This window comes from Typopeltis vanoorti, chromosome 7 (assembly GCF_054136105.1).
Source record: "Typopeltis vanoorti isolate ZY-2024b chromosome 7, IOZ_Tvanoo_1.0, whole genome shotgun sequence".
NCBI classification, from domain to species: domain Eukaryota; kingdom Metazoa; phylum Arthropoda; class Arachnida; order Uropygi; family Thelyphonidae; genus Typopeltis; species Typopeltis vanoorti.
The window spans coordinates 29,302,593-29,326,010 of record NC_143555.1 but is presented as its reverse complement, the minus strand read 5'-3'; the positions used below and the strand labels follow the sequence as shown (position 1 = coordinate 29,326,010).

Below are 23,418 nucleotides of genomic sequence, written 5' to 3'. Positions count from 1 at the left end.
CTCTTAGAGAATACAGAGACAAATGTAAGAAAGTTAAACACTGTGTAAAACTAGCTAAACAAAAGTCGTGGGAGGACTTGGCAAGAACATAAATAAATATCAAGAAGGTATTTGAGCGATTTGGCAGCCAGTCTAACACTTAGGCTAAGGCATGCAGTCAAACAATACTGATTTTTCTAATTTTATTGATGATGCTGACAAAAAACTGAGATTTAGCCTTAAGATGTGTCAACTGAATATCGAGGGAATTAACAGAGCAAAATGTGACTCTCTCTGCGAAATACTACAAGAAAATTACATTGACGTTGTGCTTCTTCAAGAAACACATGCTGAAAACAAAGATGACCTTAATAGAAGAGGAAAATTAACTGGTTACACTCTGATTGGTGCTACATACCACCGGAATTATGGCATTGCAACATATATCAAGGATGATATAGAAGATGTTTCTATCCTGACAATGAGATGATAACGATAACCATCTTGTGAGTTTGAAAATTCACAACATTACAATAAATGTCTATAAACCTCCTTTAACATCATGGTCTATAGATGTGATACCTACTTATCAACATCCAACAGTATGGATTGGTGATTTTAATAGCCATCATGAAGAATGGAAGTACCGTGATAACGACTGCAGGACTACCCTCGTTCAACGGGCAGAAATAAATAATATACACCTTGTATTTGATGCCAAAGATAGAAACACCTTTAGATCATCAGCATGGCAAACACCGTCTAATCCAGACTTATCTTTTGTTTCAATAAACACAGAAGGGCAAACATTACCAGCAAAACGATATGTACTTTCTAACTTCCCACACAGTCAACATCGACTGGTGTTACTGGAAATTGGTATGACACTACCTATAGCAAGATCCTTTCCACGACTGCTTTGGAATTTTAAAAAAGCAAATTGGAGAAATGTTGCAAATGAATTGGATAAATGTGCTCAGTGGATACCTGCTAGAGTTGCAGAGTACAAGAGATTTGTAGGAGCAATCATATCAACTGCGAAAAAATATATCCCCTAGAGGTTACAGAAAAGATTATCTCCCCGGATGGAATGAAGAGAGTGAACATCTCTACAGAGAGTTCCTGTAAAGTGAAGATTCTGAAATAGCAGATGAATTACTACATAGCCTGAACTCATCTCGAAAAACAAAATGGATTGATACGGTTGAAAACCTTGACTTCAAACGATCAAGTAGAAAAGCTTGGAATTTTCTCCAACTATCCACAACTAATCTACCTAAAAGAAAAAGCACAATCATCTCCCCTGAGAAAATAGCTAATCAAATCATTAATATATCAAGGGCACCTAGGGACAGTGAACATACCAAGAAAGTTAAGAAAGCACTTAGAGCTTTAAAAATAAATGCCCCTGCTTTCTCACAATATGCCACAATCTTCACCATAGATGAAATAAAAGCCGTCATAAAAGATATCAAAGCAAGCTAGGCCCCAGGCTTTGATGGTGTCCATCCTGAATTTCTGATTAATAGCGTGCCAAATGCTATAAAATGGCTCTGTGAATTCTTTTCTGATATATTATTGACTGGCCGACTACCTAGCCAGTTTAAGAAGTCAAAAATAGTTGCTATTCTTAAACCTGGAAAACTACCCCAGGAAGCAAAAAGTTACAGACCTATTGCTTTATTGAGTTGCACCTATAAAATGTTAGAGCGCCTTCTGTACAACAGATTGTCCACACCAATTATGCAGCATGTCCCGATTGAGCAAGCTGGTTTTAGAAAAAAACATGGTTGCTGTGATCAATTGCTCACTTTAATATCATACATAAAAGCTGGATTTCAGAAGCAAGATAAAACATCAGCTGTCTTCTTGGACCTAACAGCAGCCTATGATACAGTATGGCGTGAAGGTCTTATATACAAATTTCTTAGCATTGTCCCATGTAAATGGACTGCACACTTAATTTCCTCCATGCTCACTGAACGTTTCTCTCAAGTTATATTAGGAAATAAAATGTCCCGACAACGAAAACTTAATAATGGTCTTCCACAAGGGTCAGTATTGGCACCCTTACTTTATAACCTATACACATATGACTTGCCTACTACCATCTCACGCAAGTTCTGTTATGCTGATGACACTGTAATTGCCATTCGATACAAAAACATGAGTCAGGCTGAAGACGTACTTACAAAAGATCTGAAAACTATAGGTGAATATTATAAAAAATGGAGGCCCCAGCTCAATCCAGGCAAAACAGAAGTATCAAGCTTTCATCTTAATAATCACATGGCAGATGTCAATTTACATATCTTCTTTGAAGGATGTTTACTACGACGCAATAAGTTTCCAAAGTACTTGGGCGTTACCCTGGACCGCACGCTCTCTTACAAGCAACACCTAACAAACGTTTCTGCTAAGTTAAGAACCTGTAACAACATAATACAAAAACTAATAGGCACTACATGGGGAGCAACAGCCGATAATCTGCAGATTACTGCTCTTGGTCTAGTTTTCTCTGTTGCCGAATATTGCTCACCAGTGTGGCTAAATAGCACACATGTTAAACTTGTTGATAGCCAACTAAATAATACAATGAGACTGATTTCTGGCACAATTAAATCAACGCTCACACATTGGCTTCCAGTTCTTAGTAACATTGTTCCACCGAATCTGCGCAGGACTAAGGTTCTCTTACAGGAGTATAAGGAAATCTTGGAGACCACAGCCCTACCAATACATTTAGATCTCCCAGACTTAAGTGTATGACGATTGAGATCAAGACATCCACCACTACAATTAGCCCAACTACTACTACATTCTAACTTTGACTTGAAGCAAAAGTGGCAGGAACAGTGGGAGCCATACAGATGACATCACAAAATTTTTCTCAATGAATTACAAGAAAGTTTTGATGCTTGCTCACACTTTCCATGAAAATCCTGGACTTGGCTTAATAGAATACGAACTGGTCATGGTGTATGTGCGGACATGCTTTTTAAATGGCATAAACGACTATCCCCGCATTGTGATTGTGGAGCTCAGAGACACCCTGTGAACCATATTGTGACTCAGTGTTATCTCAGAGCATATTCAGGAGACAAATTGGACTTTTTAAGTGCTACACCCGAAGCTATGAACTATCTGACCAATATGGATGTAACCTTTTAATTTTATTGGTTTTTAAAATGACTTTCAACTTTTAATTTTATATGTTATTAAAGTGTATTATACTGCATGTTTTGATATTCATGCCATACGAATAAATAAATAAATCAAGTAGGTGGTAAGATATATCTGGAGGTTGTTAAAGAATCTTAGAAATGATGTAAAAGGAGTTAGAGGTGATAAAGGTGACATCAAAACAGGAGAAAAAGATATCCTTGAAGTATGGAGTAATTACTTTGAAAAATTGCTAAATGAAACAAGCAGTGATAGCACAGTGGTAAAAAATCACTCAACAGGCATACAGTCAGGAACACATATCCATACTTGAAATAGAAAAAGCCATCAAAGGCTTGAAATGTGGAAAGGCAGCAGGAGTAGATGATATTCAACCAGAAATGCTGAAGTATGGTAGTATAAAAGTCTTACAGTAGCTGCACTGCATAGTTCAGAAGGCTTGGACAGAGGGACAAATTCTCGATGATTGGAGTAGAGCTCTCACAGTACCCATATATAAAAAGGGAAACAAAACCGAATGTGAGAATTACAGAGGTATTTCCCTACTGAGTGTTCCTGGTAAGATATATGCAAGTATACTTGAGAAACTGTTGAGAAGAATTGTTGAAGAAAAGCTTGGTGAAGAACAAGCTGGATTCCAGCCAAATAGAGGCTGTCAGGATCAGATCTTCACTTTACGACAAATAGTGGAGAAATCATGGGAATATAACAAAGATCTCTATTTGAGTTTTGTAGATCTGGAAAAAGCATATGATAAGGTGCCAAGAGAAAAGTTATTCAATATGCCACACTTATATGGTGTCAATGGGGCATTATATCAAGCCTTACTTAGTCTTTATTTGAGTTGTAAGTCAGCAGTTAGAATTGATGGAAGTACAGGAAGATGGTTTAATGTTAAATCTGGTGTGAGACAAGGATGTACATTATCCCCTCTGTTATTCATGATCTATATGGATCACATTATGAAGGAAAGTGGTATTAGACATGATATCAAAATTGGAGATGTTAATGTCTGCTCTTTTCTTTATGTGGATGATGTTATACTTATCAATAAATCCGCCACGAGTCTGCAAGATTCCTTGACTAAATTGAATAACTGTTGTAATAGATATGGTATGAAGGTCAGCAAGAAAAAGACAATGAAAATAGGCAGAATCGTTGAAAATGTCAACTGTGTTGTGAATGGAGAACCTGTGGAACAAGTAAAACATTTCAGCTACTTAGGCACCATGTTTAGTGAAGATCGTAAATTGAATATGGAAATAGACAACAGAATCAATAATGCTGGTATGGTAGGAAGTCAATTGAATAAATTCATATGGAATAAGAGAGAAATTTGTTGGAACACTAAATTAGCTGTATACAAGACAGTGTTCAAACCAGTTTTAACTGATGGATCTGAGAGCTGGGTCAGAAGTAAAACACTTGACCAAAGACTAGAGTCCACAGATATGAGAGTTCTGAGAAAGATTAGAGGCGTGAACAGATGGTATCAGTGGCAATATCATATTAAAAACGAGGATATTAGGAAAACAACTAGACATTGTCAGCATCCGGGAATGCATTAGCAGAACTAATCTCAGGTGGCATGGTCACTTAAACAGAATGGGCAAAGAAAGATTAGCAAAACAAGTGTTCTCTGCAAGGTTGGCAGGAAAACGACCCAGAGGAAGACCAAGATATAGGTGGATTGATATGGTACAAAGTGCCTTATATGATAGACATATAAGATCTGATAATATTGGAGTCTTGACAAGTAACAGACTGATTTGGAGGAAAATTGTAGATAGGAAATTAGTAATGATGTTAATTTTTCATCTAGTACTATCATATCCTGTACACCACTTGAGGGTATATGTTAGGAATTTGATGATGATGATGTTTGTTTAACATCAACAGTATGTAATATAAAGAACACAATTTCTGCTCCTATAAGCTCTTGAAAATGGTAAGTGATTTATTGAATGTAGCTTCATAATAAGTGTATTGAAAAGGCACTTCAGTTTTTCAAATATATTAGAATACACCGTTCTTCAGAAAGCAGTTAAAGGTGTGTTTTACCTTGGGTGATTTCTTGCCAAGTCTATGTCACAGCATTTTTCATGAAACTGGAATATCTCGTGAAATTTAAATGTTTCCATTTGAAAAAAAGGGCTCAAAGGGCTTGTAATCTAGTTTGTCTTCGTAGCACAACTACTTGAATTCCTTGAGCTATTTGTATTGTAAACACATCTTGATTGCCTTTAGTTGATGATACAATAGAACTCTTTTCTCCAGTCTTTTTGATATTTTTTGTCCCTTATCCTTGCCTTCAGTTTTGCACTTCATGAAACTAAAAAGTATAGTTTGCATCATATCCTTTCAATTATTGTCCGTAATAAGGATTGAATTAATATAAATTATTCATATAAATAATTTAGTAGGAAAACAAATGTTTACAAAAATGCTAGAAAATGGTTTATACTTGCAATCAGACTAACTTTTCCCAACATAATGTCAATAACTTTATTCGGTCTCCAAGTTGTCTTTGCAAGATAATTATGTTTTCATAAATAACCTATTAAAAAGTCTTTCCTCGTGTATGTTCAAGTATATAATTACATTAAGCTAATTTATGTTAATTGTGAAAATAAGCTTACATCAGTACTACATTACAACTGCATGCTTAAGGGTTACAGAGGGTATTGGGAGAATGATAAGTTGCAAGTTATACAAAATAAAATGTTGTTTGAGATTATTTGACTATTTTCAAAATTAATCTGTGGATGCTGGGTAGGTTTTAGTTTATAACAGGAGATAAATGGTGCCACCTATTGTTATAGATAGGAATTACTTCACATTTTGGAAACACCAGCAAGATATATTTGAGAATATCTCTAGGAAAACTTTTTTGGCTGGTGCAAACAGTATGGAGGAATTAACTTATTAAATTAATTGCATATGATACCATTTTCTACTTGAAAATGTATCATATGCAATTTTCTTCACTACATTCATTCAAGCACCTTGATATGAGATGTTTTAAAATGGGAGTGGGGTGCAAAGAAAATAAGGCAATACATTTTGAATGCATTTAGCTCGTGTATGGAAATGAGACTTCTGCATTACTTCAACCTTGGAATCACATCTGGGTCTGGCTCCCACTGATGAGACCTCAATAAAAAATTTGGACCTCATTGAGAGGTCTTTTATTGAGACCTCAATAAAAGACCTTTTCCCATAATTCATAGCATAATGCAGAGTACAATGAGATACCAGGGCAAGTGCTGTGAAGTCATCAGCTTCTTTATACAAGTTTTCCGGTCCTGAAAATAGTTCAGGCACAAACTTTGTTTGCTTACACTTGGATAAAGGATTAAACTAAGAATATAATTTTTTGGCATCTTTAATTTATAGTATAACCAAGTATAAAAACTTCCAACAAATATGTATGTAATCTGTTAACTATGCATGTAATATTTTTAGTAGATAATTTTGTTTTTTGTTTTTTTTTCAAATTTGAGTTTATTTTTGTAGCAAAATTTATTATTTTTTAATATGTTATTTTCGTATCGTGTTCATATTACATATTACATATGATGAAATTCAAAAACAAAAAAATCATAAGAAATTTCTGAGTTGTGTTAATTAATTTTAATTCTGGTATAGTTAAATCTTAAAATAAACTTAAATTTTTTTTTTTATATTATGATAAGTTACAATTTTTATAACATGATTAATGTAACTACTTGAAAATATTTTCTGCATTGACAGAAATGACATAAAATAACTGCAAAGAAGCTAAAATGAAAAACAATTTCTTTAGAAACAAAAATAGAAATCTTAGACTTGTTTGCAAAAGGTTAAGGTTCTACATCTGTTGACAAAAAGTTTTAATTTGTATGAAGCTGCAATCTGAACAATTAAAAAAAAAAATGCTATTATGACAATCTGTATACTCTGGTACAGAGTCGTCATATACCAGATATAGTTATAGAAAAGACTGCTAACATGAATTGAAAATCACACCCAAAAACGCAAACCAGTAGGCATCAATACCATTAAACACTTTAAAGAACTAATGAGAAAATAAAAGAACTAGAACCATCAATGTCCCCCCCCCCTCCCAACTAACTAATGACAAAAAAAAAATAATAATAAATTTGCTACAAGTAACAGATGGTTGCACGGATTTTTGGAAAATTTGTTTTTTAAATAAAATATGGGTGGATTTGCTCAAATAAACAAAATTTGTTTCTTTTAACAAGATTACTTATTTTTGAAGTTGTGGAGGCTATCTAATATTTTTCTATATATAATGCATACTGGGCACTTTTTTATTTACACAATATCCTTTGGAACGTATATACCGTATAAAAGCAGGATTCAGTTTATATACAGTTAGTCACAGAGAGAATCTCAAAGATGTTTAACAAAATATAAAGGTGGTTTTCTACCCTTCAATATCCTGCAACCTCCAAACTTCTCAAGAAACCTTGTGTCTGCAAGATCAACTGTACTTGTGGTTTGCACTACGTAAGAGAGTTGTTTGAAAAGTTTGGTAAATTTCCAATAGTCGGCGACTCAATTCGTTCATTCATTCATACCATTGTCGGCACGTATCATCTTTTTCATGACCCCTGGCAAAATTTTAGCCACATGCAACACATAGTTCACATTTGGCCAACATTTAAAATGAATGTGTTTGCATTTTTCATAAAAATGGAATAAAACGAGTTTCCTGCAGTGATGAAACTTTTATTTGAAGAAGTGGACAGCCACACAGATCAATGCCGAGTTAGATGCAGTTCATGGAGACTCTGCACCAGCATTAAAGACTGTTTATTTCTGAATGAGTTTAAACATGGTCATAATCCATCGAAGATGAAGCGCACTCGGGATGCCTCACTGAGTTCACTATGAAGGAAATGATTGACAAAATCCATGGTATCATTATGGAAGGCCGCCAAGTGAAAGTGCGTGAGATTGCTGAGATTGTAGGTATCTCAACTGAACAAGTGTATAATATTCTGCATGAAAAAGCTCTGTGTGTGGTGGATACCGTGATTGTTGATCAAAAACGCATGCCAAAAGACATTTCAATGCAGTGTTTGGCAATGTTTAATTGCAATTTGCTGGATTTTTTGCATCAATTCATGACTGTAGATGAAACTTTGGTCCACCACTACACACCTGGATCCAAGCAGCAGTCAAAACAGTAGACAATGTCTGATGAAAGAGCACCGAAAAAAGCAAAGACCGTTTTGTTAAATATGGGGGGGGTTGTTATTTCTTTATATATATATATATATATATATATATATTCTTTTCCTTTGTCCTTTTTAAGGTATATGTTTTAAGGGACGTCTCTTACATATATTCCTTATCCTATACACCCAACTGTTTAATTTTTTTAGAATGATTAAGTATATTAAATAAATTGACAAAGGGTAGACTTCTGAATAGAGTCCGATCCTCAGCAATAACGGTCTGGAGTTACCTCCTAATCAGGTTCTGGCAATATTTATTTGATCAAGCTGCGCCAGCCAGATCCCTAGGTTAGAAATTCTTTTTAACCAAGGAGTAACCCTCAGAAAATATATTAAGTAAATCAATCTATTAATTACTCTTTATCTCAATTTTATCTATCTCTCTTAAAATACTTTAGTTTGCAGTCTTGGTCTCTGTCATATAATTCTCTCCCGCTCAGATTCAAATGTTAGCAAGCGGTGCTTTGGATTCAAATCAGGGCACAAAACAGGTTAAGATAATCAAGATACATTTTATTAGATTCCTAAGATTACACATAAAAAAAAAAAAAAAACACTCAATAGGAATAGAGTGATCCCAAGTTTATAAGGTTAGACATAGCAACTGTAATTCACACATCATATTCAAGAATAGGCTCATTTCACTATACAAAATTCTTGCTAGCATCTTTTAAATATCTTTACTAGCTTACACATATTCTTAAAACATTCACATTGATAACTCTATAGATCATTACTTATAGCAAATTAACTACTACTCATTCACATAAATACTAAGGAAACAGCATTTAGATTCTAGACACTGGTATCTAAATCTCACTATAGTCCTTCTTCCTACAAGTTTAGAGTTTTATAACCTAACATCTCATTTCTTCCATAACACAATATTCCGTTCTTTCTTAATAAAAGAATTATAAAAGGGTTTTACATTACCACATTCCTGGAACTCATTCAGTCTGTCATTTTTTGATAATTTCCCTCCGAATGTTTGATCTCGTCCTTGGTGATAGACTCACAGGCTAAATTTGGCCTTCATTGTTTTGTCCTTCCATCGCATTCTCGACTGGAAACAGCATGGCTTGGATCAATCCACGTGGACGTATGTGGCGGCTAGTTTCTTCAAGCTTACTCGGAATAGTACCGAATATTTCTTCGTCTATTCTTTCCGCACGACATCGCGAACTGACAGCAGAGAATAGCTGTCCGCTATCGATTAGATCCCAAACTCGAACTCTTCCCGACTGCACAAGAAATTCTCTAGCAACTCCAGATGAAAAAACCTAAAAAGCCCTGAACGGGAGGGACAAACACGTTTTATACCTCGTATCTCTAGCGCCCTCTTCACTCAAAACTTTCTGCCCAACACTTTCTTTTTGTGCCCGGCTCCTATTTTCATTTCTATTTTCCTGTAATACTTCGTACACGTGTGCCGCATCTTCCCGGAAAACACTGTGCGCGTGCCATTCACACGTGAACAATTTGCCGTTGGCTACACAGTTTATCCGAAGTTGTTGTTAGTGGACTTTGAACCTTCGTTACTATGCTCTAACATATATCTTATAGAGAAACTTTTTACATTATAATCTTTTACAATTAAATGACATCTTTCACCTTTAATTAATATTTCAAAATTTGTATTAGTATAATTCTTTAAACAAATTAGTATCTTCACTTATTTACAAGCATTTTCGTTATTGTTTTAGCTAAATTTGTTGGATCTTGAAACAGAATTAATTTTCCAAGGAAATCGATGATGGCCACGGTTTTTTGGGATTCCCAGAGAATTATCATGATAGACTATTTGGAAAAGGGTAAGACAATAACGAGTCTATTATGTGTCATTGTTGGGCCTAGAACTGAACAAAAAAATGGCCAAGATTGGTGCACAAAAACGTGCTCTTTCATTTTAAGATAATGCACTGTCCCACACATCAGTCGTCGCAATGGCAAAATTGTATGAATTGAGGTTTGAATTGGTTCCACATCCACCGTATTCTCCGTACTGGGCCCCGTGCGACTTCTTATTCTCAAACTTAGAAATTTGGCTCAGTGGGAAAAACGTTTCTTCAAACTAAGATGTCATCAAGGCTGTCAATAACTATTTTGCACAATTTGACAAATCATACTTTTTAAATGGATGAAAAAATTGGAAACTGGATGGAGACTATATTGAGAAATAAAGGTGATTTTTTCCAAAAAAATGTGTTTAACTTGTTTTTTTTTTTACCAAACTTTTCAAGCAACCCTTGTAGGGACAGGCAGGCACAGAGAATGAAAGGAAACACAAATCAAGGACTGGCAGCATCACATACAACTGAAACCAGTCATCGAGTATTATTGCAGTAAACCAAAATGCTCCACATATTACAATTGTGTTCCCATGAGCATTCAAGAATCAGCAGAAATGATCAAACATCCTTAGCAGTGCAAGTTAAAACAAGAGATGATTCTACATCATGTCTGATCTTCTCTAATTCAACACGACATGCACACAGTTACCAGTAGTTCGCACCAGACCACAAACCATCAAACAACATCATAGCAAATGCATGTGTTCTGTTGTTATTCCTGTTTTTTAATCCATTCACATATTTCTCCTGATGATGTGAACTACATGAATTTTCACAAAACTAGTACAGTGATCAATTAAAATTATGTCATCCCATCTGTTTTTTTCATGTGAAATAATACCAGAAAAAACATTTGTAATATGTCTTCGCTCCACTGGAGCTCATGCACGCCATTCTGTTCCCATGTCCATACCACTATAAAACTGTTCTGATTCTTGAGTATTTCGTGCTGCCTAATTTATTTTCTTCAAACGCTTTTTTTAAAAGCCTGTCATTCTTCCTTCTATTTGGTAACCCAAGTTTCTGTACTCATAAAGAACTGTGGTTCTATTGAGTTATCTATTTTGATTCTAAGTTCTTTGGAGATGTGTATTTTTCTATATGTTTGTGTAAATTTGGTCATAATGGAGCACCGTAGATGCATTTTGTGTTTGATGGTTTCTTCAAAATTTAACCTCTACTTAATGTGCCTGAATAATTGAATTTTTTAAGCTGAATAGAAAAGTTCCAGTTTATTTCCTTTCACACATTTAGCTGAACCAAAACAATGACAATAAACAGAAATGGAGAAAAACTTTAGAAAGTTCTTCTCCATTTTTGTCTATTGCCATTGTTAAGACATTGGTTCCTTTTCAGTTACATTTAGAATTGTTTGTTCATCAACTCAGCTGCATATAAACTATCAATTTGGCTTTGCTATGGCAGATGTTTGTTATTTGGTCTCATACATATTGAATACATTTTTAACACACTTACAGTCCGTATCCAAAATTATGCTTCACTGAAGAAAGAGAAACTAACAATTGCCCAAAACACACTAGGGATATGACTTCCACATAGTGTATTACCATACTGTTTATAGAAAAGCCTTAATCACTCCTATAAAAATAGGGGTGCTTAAGGGTCAAAGCTGTATAACTGAGAGGAGACCTCCACATAACCTTTAAAGGAATGTGGAGAACCGACCAGGGCTTTTGACCTAATGTCCAATCCTCACCTTCTCGTGGTGCATCCTGTTAGGTATCTACCTGGATACTGAACGAACGAGGATGGGCTGGAAATTTGGGATTTAGCCAACCAAATTGTATTCTTATTGGCTTAAACCACAATATTAAATGATGGTACAACATGATAGAATTTCATGCCGGCTGGGATGTCACCTGGTTAAACAAGGCCCCTGTTGTTTTCGCCAGGAACCAGGACGAACAGCAAAAAGTCAGCTACTGGAACAAATCCTAAAACACACACCCCAATTCAATATCACCAGAGCTGAAGATCGGTACAATCAACGTAAGAAGCCTGAATGGCAAAGAAATGGAGCTAGCTTAGGAATTAGATAAGTACCAGATCTACATAATAGGGGTGACTGAAACAAAAAAGACCAAAACTGGTGAGATCTTTCTGATCAATAAATACAAAATGTTATATTCAGGCAATGACAATCAAGGAAAAGGAGTAGCCATAGTATTCAACACAAAATACGAGGCTAATCTTCTTGAATGGCAGGCAGTCTCAAGTAGAGTGATGTGGGCAGATATCAGAATGGGGAACTGGACAGTGAGACTTATTTGTGCCTATGGTCCCACAGAAGGTTCTCCTGAGATAGAAGTGGAGGAATTTTTTGAGGCTTTAGAAAAAGCAACTGACACAATGAAAAATGTAAAGTTGGTCCTTGTTGGGAATCTAAATAGCAGAGTAGGAAATGATTGTCAGACATACAAAAATATTTTGGGAAAATTTGGAGAAAAGAGCAAAGCTAATAATAATAGCAAATACTTGTTGATTTCTGCTCAGGACATGGACTAGTTATTACTAACACCATGTTCCAAGATAAAAATGTGCATAAATTCACATGGAAAGAAGAGGCAAGAAATAAGAAAAGTCTCATTGACTGTATTATTGTTGATAGTGATATTTTCTCTCTGGTGCAGGACACTAAAGTGTACAGAGGATTTGAAATTGGAAGTGATCACCATTTAGTCTTAAGCAGGATAAAATTGAATTTCATATTGAAAAGAAGTACTTATATATAAGAAAGTTTTAAAACGAATAAAAGTTGAGCAGCTCTCAGATGTGAACTGTAGACTAAAATACACAAAGATTATTGAAGAAAAAATGAAAGAGTTTGAGAACAGGAACCAAACCTTAGAGATTCAGTGGCAAGCCTTGAAGAAAACCCTGATTGATTCAGCCAGAGAGGCATGTGGTGAGGTGGTCTGCAAAGATAGAAAAATCAGGACTCCATAGTGGACTCAGGAAGTTAAAGAGGCAGTGAAGGAAAAGAAGAAATCATATCAAAAGTTCCTGGCAAATAAGTCAGCTTGTGCTCCTAGATAATGTAGAGACAAATGTGAGAAAACTAAACACTGTGTAAAACTAGCTAAACAAACGTCATGGGAAGACTTTGGCAAGAACATAGAAAATAAATATCAAGAAGGCGGAAAGATATTCTGGAGGTTGTTGAGGAAGCTCAGAAATGGAGGAAAGAGTTCTGTAAAAGGAATTAGAGATGATAAAGATGATATGAAAACTGGAAAAACAAGATATCCTTGAGGTATGGAGTAATTATCAAAAAATTGCTAAATGAAACTAGCAGTGATGACAGCACATTGATAAAAAAACACTGACCAGGCATGCAATCAGTAATACATATCCATGCTTGAAGTAGAAAAAGCCATCAAAAGTCTGAAAGGCAGCTGGAATAGATGATATTAGACCAGAAATGCTCAAGTATGGAGGTATAAAAATTTTACAGTGGCTACACTGCATAGTTCAGAGGGCCTGGACAGAAGGACGAATTCTGTCCAGGCCCTTGGGAAATAAAACTGATTGTGAGAATTACAGAGGTATTTCCCCACTGAGTGTTCCTGGTAAGATTTAAGCCAGTATATACTTGAGAAATAGTCTAGAAGGATTGTGGAAGAGAAGCTTGGTGAGGAACAAGCTGGATTCAGGTCAAATAGAGGCTGTCAGGATCAGATATTCACTTTACGACAAATAGTTGAAAAGTCATGGGAATATAACAAAGATCTGTATTTAAGTTTTGTAGATCTGGAAAAAGCATATGACAAGGTGCCAAGTGATAAGCTATTCAAAACGCTGCAGTCAATGGGTCATTATATCAAGCAATAATTAGTCTTTATTTGAGTTGTAAGTCAGCAATTAGAATTGAAGGAAGTACAGAGAATGGTTTAATGTTAAATCTGGTGTCAGATGAGGATGTACATTATCACCTCTGTTATTCATTATCTATATGGATTACATTATGAAGGAAAGTGGTATTAAATCTGATATCAAAATTGGAAATGTTAATGTCAGCTCCTTGCTTTATGCGGATGATGTTATACTTCTAAATAAATCCACTATAAGTCTGCATGATTCCCTGACTAAAGTGAACAACTGTTGTGATAGATATGACATGAAGGTCAGCAATAACAAGACAGTGATAATGAAAACAGGCAGAAGCGTTGAAAATATCAGCTGCATTTTGAATGGAGATCCTATAGAACAAGTAAAACATTTCAGCTGCTTAGGCACGATTTTTAGTGAAAGTGGTAAATTAAATATGGAAATAGACAACAGAATCAACAAAGCTGGTATGGTAGGAAGTCAATTGAATAAATTCATATGGAATAAGAGAGAAATTTGTCGGAACACTAAATTAGCTGTATACAAGACAGTGCTCAAACCAGTTTTAACTGATGGATCTGAGAGCTGGTTTAGAAGTAAAACACTTGACCAAAGACTAGAGACCGCAGATATGAAGTCCTGAGGATGATTAGGGGCTTGAACAGATGGAATCAAAGGTAATATCATATTAAAAATGAGGATGTTTGGGAAGAGCTTGATATTGTCAGTATCCAGGAATGTTTTAGCAGAGCTAATCTCAGGTGGTATGGTCACTTAAACAGAATGGGTAAGGAAAGATTAGTCAGACGAGTGTTCTCTGCCAGGTTGGCAAAAAAAAAAAATGACCCATAGGAAGACCAAGATATAGGTGGATTGATATGGTAAAAAGTGCCTTAGAAGATAGATATATAAATATAAGATCTGACAATGTTATAGCTTTGACAGGTAACAGATTGATTTGGCAGAAAATTGTAGGTAGGAAGTTAGTAACAATGTAAATTTTTCATGTAGTACTATCATATCCTGTACACCCCTTGAGGGTAAATGTCAGGAATTTGATGATGATTATAGAAAACCAATACACAACAAGATACTTATGTAAGCAATCACCATTCCAGCACTGTGGCTCCCTGAAAACACTTACACACAAAGCTAGGACTTTCTTTGTGATAAGTCCTTTGAAACCAAACTCTATTATTATTGCAACATTTTTCTGGCAATTGGCTACGACCTTCATAAAATAGACAAAATGCTGCATATCTTTGCTGTCCTGCCTTTAACCAGCACATAAGATGACAACAAAATACATCTGAAAATATAGCTAAAGTTCAATGCAAATGTAATTTCCACGTTGGATTCAAACCACATATTCTGCTAGCAATCTTTGTCCATTCCTCTAAGTATCTTCATCATCTTGCATATCCTCGAGTGTACAAAATTCCTTGTGCTTGCAGCTTGTCCTGTGTTGGACAAACTAATAGATCTCTTAACATATGCCTTGAAGGATACAAAAATTACAAAAAATTTCTTATGTATATGGTTTTAACAAAAATTACATCTGCAATCATGAGTATGTTAACTCAGGACTGATGGATCATAATTAGGTAACTGCTGCATAGAAGTTGATGTAGGTCTGGGAGATTAGTTTTATAATTATCTATGAACTTCTCTAACCCCCATGAAGTGTAGCATTAATTTGCCGAAGATCTTGAAGATTGTCATTCTAAGACTGCATTGAACCTGACTTGTCTGAATTAACTGTGTTATGGTCTAGCCCCTAGAATGTGCTGTGTGAGGACATTAATTATTTTCAGTTACAACAATTTCAACTGTTTCTGCAACAAACTGAGTGCTGTATGTTCATCAGAGTTGTAATTTGGGATGATGCTGTTAGAAAATTAGTGAAATACTAGTAAGTTCAGTAAATGAATTATTATGATCTTGTTTTGGTATTGTTTATGTTGTGATGTACTGTCATGAATACTGCAGCATTGCCCTATCAGAAATGTTCGTTATTGAGCAAAGACGGAAAAGAAAATGCTTTATAGATCTTTGAACTGCAGTTATTACTTCAGTTAAAATAATTATAAGTAATCGCTATCTAGCAATTAAGCACGAGGCATTTCAAAATATGAACTAAACAACAAATTGGTAAAAATTAAAAATTCAATCCCATTGAAGTTTTGCAATTTCTGCTTTAATTTACAAGGGTTGCTGAAAAGTTCTCGGCCTAATAATGAAAAAATAAATTTATAATTTCAAAATTATTTTTATTTTTCAACATAATCTCCCTTAAGACTAATACATTTATTCCAGCAATGTCCCAGTGCCATTATCCTGCCCCTGTAGTGGTTCTCAGTAAGATCTGCAAAATACCCCTCTACAGCTGCAATCACATCTTGATTCGAAGAAAAAAGCTTACCACTGAGGAAGAGTTTTAGTTTTGGGAAGTCAGAGGGAGCCAAATCTGGGGAATAGAGTGAATGTTCCAACAATTCATAGTGCAGATCCCTTAATTTTCCCATTACCAAAACACCTTTGTGGGCAGGTGCATTATCCTGATGAAAGATGATTATTTCTTCTGCAAACCAGATCTTTTCTCACAAATTTTTTCTTCTGGTCTGGTTAAAAGTTTGGAATAATATTCCCCAATTATTGTTTTGCCCTTTTCAAGATAATTAATAAACAAAATGCCTTTAGCATCCCAAAACACCGATGCCATGACCTTTCCTGCTGATGGAACCGACTTTATCTTCTTTGGCACTGAACAACCAGCTTCTGTCCAATGTTTTCTGGTGTGTAATAGTGAATCCAAGTCTCATCCATAGTAATAAATCGACGCATAAAATCAGTTTTATTCTTGTTAAAACGCTCTAAGCACTGTTCAGAGTATTTCTTGCAAGTGCATTTTTTATCTGCTGTGAGCAAGCGCGACACCCATCTTCCGCAGAGCTTTTTCATTTGCATTTCTTCGTGCAAAATGTATCCTACATGTTCTTTTGAAATGCCTGTAGTCGCAGCAATTTCACACACTTTGACTCGTCTGTCATCCAATACCATATCATGCACTTGATCAATGATTTCTGGTGTTGTTACATTTTTGGATGTCCTTCACATAGATCATCTTTAAGGCTGGTATGACCACATTTAAACTCGGCAGCCCATTTCTTAATTGTCGTAAACGAAGGAGAATAGTGCCCATTAACTTTTATGAATCGACTTCAAATGAATATCTTTTGGCATTAAACTTTATTTTACAGTGAATTTTATAACTGCACGAAACTTAATTTTATCCATTTCAAGGGATACAGACAACACTTTTGCATTCTGACAGCTGTATAAAACAAATTGCTTGATAGAATGACTTGCAATTTCACATGGATGCTTATGACAGATGTACCAACTTAGAAAGAGAAAATCTTGCCAATAGTGTTACCGTCTGTGGTCGGGGCCAAGAACTTTTCAGACCACTGTCGTACATTTCAACATCCCATTGAACTCAATTATGCTTGTGTTATGTTATTACCAACCCATTCAAATCTGAAACCTGAATGAAGAAACTTGGTCAAAGAGTTTTAGATTGATTCATAGCATCAGAAGGGGTATCTGTTAAAGAATATGACTGTTTTACCACCAGTTGGTGATTAGTGATCATGTTATACTTTCTTTGGGTATTTAATTATATTGATGTTCCAATTAGAACAGGTTACATGCTGAACTATAATGCTAGAAATTAGGATCATCTTAGGAGAATACTATTTTTGGTCTCATGGTATCAGTTATTAAATGAGAAAAATATTATTGTGTATGGGAATCTTTGAAAAAGTGCTTAAATGAGGTGATATCTTAATGTATCCCTAGAGTTTGAAGAATAAATAGGTTAGCAGTGAAATGGATGTACAACCTTATTAAGCAAGAGATGCACAAGAAAATGATGATATGGAAAGAATATTTTGGGAATAAGTGAGAGGAGTTATGAAACATATAAAGTGCAGACCAGAAAAGTAATGGGTATTGTGGAAAGCTAATTTGAGTATGAAAAGAAATTGGCTCTGCAGGATAAAGGAAATCCAAAAGAAATTTATTGTTATGCTGTAAGCAAAAGAAAGAATGGATGTGGAAGAATAACTTTACTGAATGCAGATGCTACTCAAGTGTCAGATATTGGTTGGAAGTTTTTTCTCACTTGGTTAGACTATATATATTTAGTTTAATCCTTTATCCAAGTGTAAGTTCATCTCCTTGCAGACATGTATAATACTATGTATTATGGGAAGGGTCACTACCCAGACCGGTTTTGACCTTTATTGAGGTCTCTTCAGTGGGAGCCAGACCCAAGGTGATACCAAGGTTGAAGCAATGCAGAACTCATATTTCCATATGCCAGTTGCCAAAAGGTGTCACTCCTTATTATTAAATTACTCTGGATAAGCTAACAAGACTGTTCAGTTAATTAGCACTCACTTTTCCAAGATAAATCAATCAGGTGTATGTAATATCGTGCACAGTTCTGCTGCTACTACTGCATTGGATGAAGAGTTAGGCATGCATGAGAATGAGGTTGAAAGGCTGTTGCATAACCTGGAAAAGATTTTGTCAATAGGTACAGATGGAATATCAGCATGTTTGCTAAAGGAAAGTTAAGCTGAATTGGCTAGGCCTTTCACACATTTGTATAACTTGAGTCTCATCTCCAGAATGATACCACAGGACTAGACGGAATGTATGATAATTCCACTGTACAAAGGTAGTGCATAAAGTGATGTCTAACTACCGACCATCTATATCTGGTGTAGTGAAGAAGAGTTTAGATTAGTTAATAAGACATACAGAAATGGATAGACAAGGAGCAGCATGAGTTTGCTAAAGGAAGGTCATGTTTTAGCCATTTGCTCACATTTTATAACAATGTTATGGCTGAGTTGGATAAAGAGAATGGATATTATTATTATTATTCCTGACACCTCCAAGGAGTCCGAAGGCTCATCGCGGGAGGACACCTACAACTGTCTCAACTACTACACCGAACCTCTACTACGAATCATCTCCATCAACGCCATCTACTGCCCACCTCCACCACAACTAGTATTTTTTGTCTGTAAATTGTGTGTGTTCTGAAGAGCCGATTTGTCCTTATGTGGGATGAAAAACCCGAGTTTCCGGGAGAAAAAACCCTGCTACCTCCGTATGAGATTGGCTAACTCACCTTCGATTGAAATCGTCCAGATAAAGATTCTTCCCGTCACGACGAGAATCGAACTTAGCCTATTCCAATCGAAGGGCGCAATGTACCGTCGTTCTTCCAATTGCGCTACGGAGGCGCTTTTAAAAAAACTATGATAATGTTGGATTTTGCTAAGACATTTGATACAACACAAAAGGCTGCAAAACAGGAGAATATGTGATTGGAATATAAACTTTTAACTTGGATAAGTCAGTGTGAACCAGATTTAAGATGAGCAGTGGTGTACCTCAGGGTTCAGTCCTTGGGCCATTGTTGTTCAATCTATACATTAATGACATTAGGAATGGTCTAACAGGATATGTACAATTGTTTGCTGATGTTGTGAAGATAGGCAGGGCAATCAACGATACTGCTGATTCACAGAATGTTTTGAATAGGCTGGAAATTTGGGCAAACAAAAATGGCTGTTAATTTAATGTTAATAAGTGTCAACTTATGCACTTTGGTGTGATGAGAGTTTCAGCAGCATATTATATTAGCAGGATTATGCTAAAAGAAACTGATTAGACTATTCATCATATTCATCAATCCTATCCATCATTGACATAATGATGGATAGAAATTTGAAGTTCAAAGGTCTCTAATCTTCTTGAATGGCAGGCAATATCTAATAGAGAGAGAAGAGAGACAAGGAATAAAAGTCTCATGGACTATGTTATTGTTGATACTGATGTTTTCTCCCTGGTGTAGGACACTTGTGTGCACAGAGAATTTGAAATTGGAACTGATCACCATTTAGTCATGAGCAGGATAAAATTGAATTTCATATTGAAAAGAAGAACATCTAAGAAAGTTTTAAAGTGAATAAAAGTTGAGCAACTCTCAAATGTGAACTGTAGACTAAAATACACAAACATTACTCAAGAAAAAATTAAAGAGTCAGAGAACAGGAACCAAACCTTGGATATTCAGTGGCAAGCCTTGAAGAAAACCCTGATTGATTCAACCAGAGAGGCATGTGGTGAGGTTGTCTGCAAGGATAGAAAAATCAGAACTCCATGATGGACACAGGAAGTGAAAGAGGCAGTGAAGGAAAAGAAGAAAGCATATCAAAAGTTCGTGGCAAATAAATCAGCTTGTGCTCTTATAATTTATAATTTCAAAATTATTTTTATTTTTCAACATAATCTCCATTAAGACTAATTCATTTATTCCAGCGATGCCCCAGCATCATTAATCCATCCCTGAAGTGGTTTTCAGTAAGATCTGCAAAATACCCCTCTAAATCACATCTTGATTTGAAGAAAAACGCTGACCAGCGAGTAAGAGTTTGTTTTGGGAAGAGACAGAAGTCAGAGGGAGTCAGATCTGGGGAATAGGATGTTCCAACAATTCATAGAGCAGACCCCTTAATTTTCCCATTACCAAAACACCTTTGTGAGCAGGTGCATTGTCCTGATGAAAGTTAATTTTTTTTTCTTCTGCAAACCTGGTCTTTTCTCACGAATTTTTTTGTCTAGTCTGGTTAAAAGTTGGAATAACATTCCCCGGTTATTGCTTTACCCTTTTAAAAATAATTAATAAACAAAATGCCTTTAGCATCCCAAAACGATGCCATGACCTTTTCTGCTGATGGAACCGATGGTGAACCCAAGTATCATTCATAGTAATAAATCGATGCACAAAATCAGTTTTATTCTTGTTAAAATGCTCCAAGCACTGTTCAGAGATTTTCATGCGAGTGCATTTTTGATCTGCCATGAGCAAGCGTGGCACCCATCTTGCGCAAAGCTTTTTCATTTGCAATTCTTCATGCAAAATATATCCTACACGTTCTTTTGAGCCTATAGTCTCAGCAATTTCATGCATTTTGACTTGCCCGGTCATCCAATATCATATTGTCCACTTGATCAATGATTTCTGGTGTTGTTACTCTTTTTGGATGTACCTCACGTGGATCATCTTCAATGCTGATACAGGCACATTTAAACTTCGCAGCTCATTTCTTAATTGTTGAAAACGAAGAAGAAGAGTGCTCATAAACGTTTGAGCTTCGAATGAATTTCTTTTGGCATTAAACCTCCTTTTGCAAAGAATTTTACAACTGCATGATACTCAATTTTATCCATTTCAAGGAATGCAGACAACACTTTTGCTTCAGACAGCTGTATAAAACAAGTTGAAAAACTAGTTGATAGAATGACTTGCAATTTCGCATGGATGCTTATGACAGATGTAAAAAAAAAAAAAAAAAAAAACATTGTGCCGATAGTGTTGTCATCTATGTTCGAGGCCAGGAACTTTTCAGACCAGACATGGGTGGATGTGTGTATACATATGTTGTATTGTGTGAAAGTAATGATGTTTTATTGTGGCAGTAATAAATTGTTCATGAAATAACTGTTTATTCATTTGGTTATCGTTTGTGTTTTTTCTAGCTTTTTGATTTTGAACTAACTTCTGAGGAAATGAAAACAATATGCAACTTTAATCGTGACTACCGATTTGTACACTTAAACTGGTAAGTTTAGAAAGTGTATAAAATGATTTTTTATTAAAAAAAAAAAATACATTCAGACAAAAAAGTCCATGTCATATCTTTAGCCTTTCTTAAATAGTAAAAGTTTATTTTATTTTTTGTGAAACCCACTTGTGTAAAATTTGCAACCTTAGCACTGTGTAGTACATGGTGCTAAAGTTGTGTGAGGTAAGTCAGATACAGGTTAGACATTAGATAATCTTGAAACTGTGCTACAGAGACCAAGCATGAAACTTTTTCAAGCCACTTAATGACTCCAGTGACCAGGATGATGATCTCATATTTTACAGTGAAACTAATCTATCACCTAATGTCATTCACACACGTCCATGTCCGTAGTGTGATTTGAATCCACTCAGCCAACCATGCCATCCTAAATTATTCATAATTAGAAGAATCATGAAAAATTCTTAATGTCTTGTGCAGCTATCTAGCATGTTGAATTTTTTTCAGGTGTTGGAATCCATTATTTTCAATGGAGAGATATATAGTTGACTCTCACTTTGGCAAACACCACTAAACATGCTTGCTCACTGTTACCAGCTGCTGAAAAGTTTCAGCCAGAGACTCCTGGGTACAGTGCTATGCTAAAAGAAATTGGCTGTAGTAGGAAACTATCTGCTATTACTAACTCTTCCTGTGATACCTATGAGTTCTTTCTTATTTATAATAGTCATAATTAATGAAAAGGATAAATTCTGGTAACTCAGAATCAAGGCATTAAGGAAGAATACACATTAATGCAAATGTTAATATAACTTACTATACAATACTTGTCAGGACCAAAAAAAGTACATCACAATGACATTTTTTCTTTTAGGAGTGGAGGAGAAATAACCTCTCATTTCTCAGATGTGTCCTCTGGAATTAATACCTTTAGAATTGCAGATGTTTTGGTTGTTTTCTCTAAAGTTACTACTGAAGTAACAGTTATCAGCATTTCACATAGAGATATTCGCAAGCATAGATGCAATTGGTGGTGGTGGTGGTTGGTTTGGTTGCAAAGTCAATATTCTGTTTGCTTGGAGCAATGTGCTGCTTAAATTTATCACTTTCAAAAGTTTTTTATCTTCTGCAAATACTTATGAGCTGGAAATATCATATTCAAAAATCCAATGATATGAGGGTATGTTGAGATGTGATAATCACCATGAAGGAATTGAGGTAGAACCATGTAACTTACACATCATTCTACATATTCTCCACATGGTGTTATATACTTGTTATGACGCTGCTGTATCATTTGCAATCCTCTGAGAAAAAAAAGTCTTTTCATTGTTGCACAAACCAGCCATTTTTGTTCTAGGTGTGTATCAGAATTTTTTTCAGCCCTACCCCATAAAGGTGATGTGAAACATTTTTCATTTGATCTAAAATAACATTGGCAGGATCTTTATACGTATATAATGTAAGTAATTTTTATAATGTAAATATCACATCAAAACCTTTAGAATTATACAAGTGATGTATAATTGAAGTGAGCAGAATGTTGACTGCAAATTAAAAGCAGCTACTTTGCTCATTATTTTTATATAATTAATGATTGTTGGACTACTGTTATATTTGATCTAGTAATAGCACCTG

At 35.3% G+C, this 23,418-nt stretch overlaps 1 protein-coding gene across 1 annotated transcript in view; it reads left to right on the top strand.

Annotated features, from left to right (window-relative positions):
• Window positions 1–23,418, top strand: part of LOC150104545 (aldo-keto reductase 1B-like) — a 197,844-nt gene that overhangs the window by 160,971 nt on the left and 13,455 nt on the right. The window contains exon 9 of the mRNA XM_090395759.1: window positions 21,734–21,816. Within this exon, the coding sequence (XP_090251885.1) occupies window positions 21,734–21,816 (83 nt within the window). The remainder of the gene's footprint in view (window positions 1–21,733; window positions 21,817–23,418) is intronic.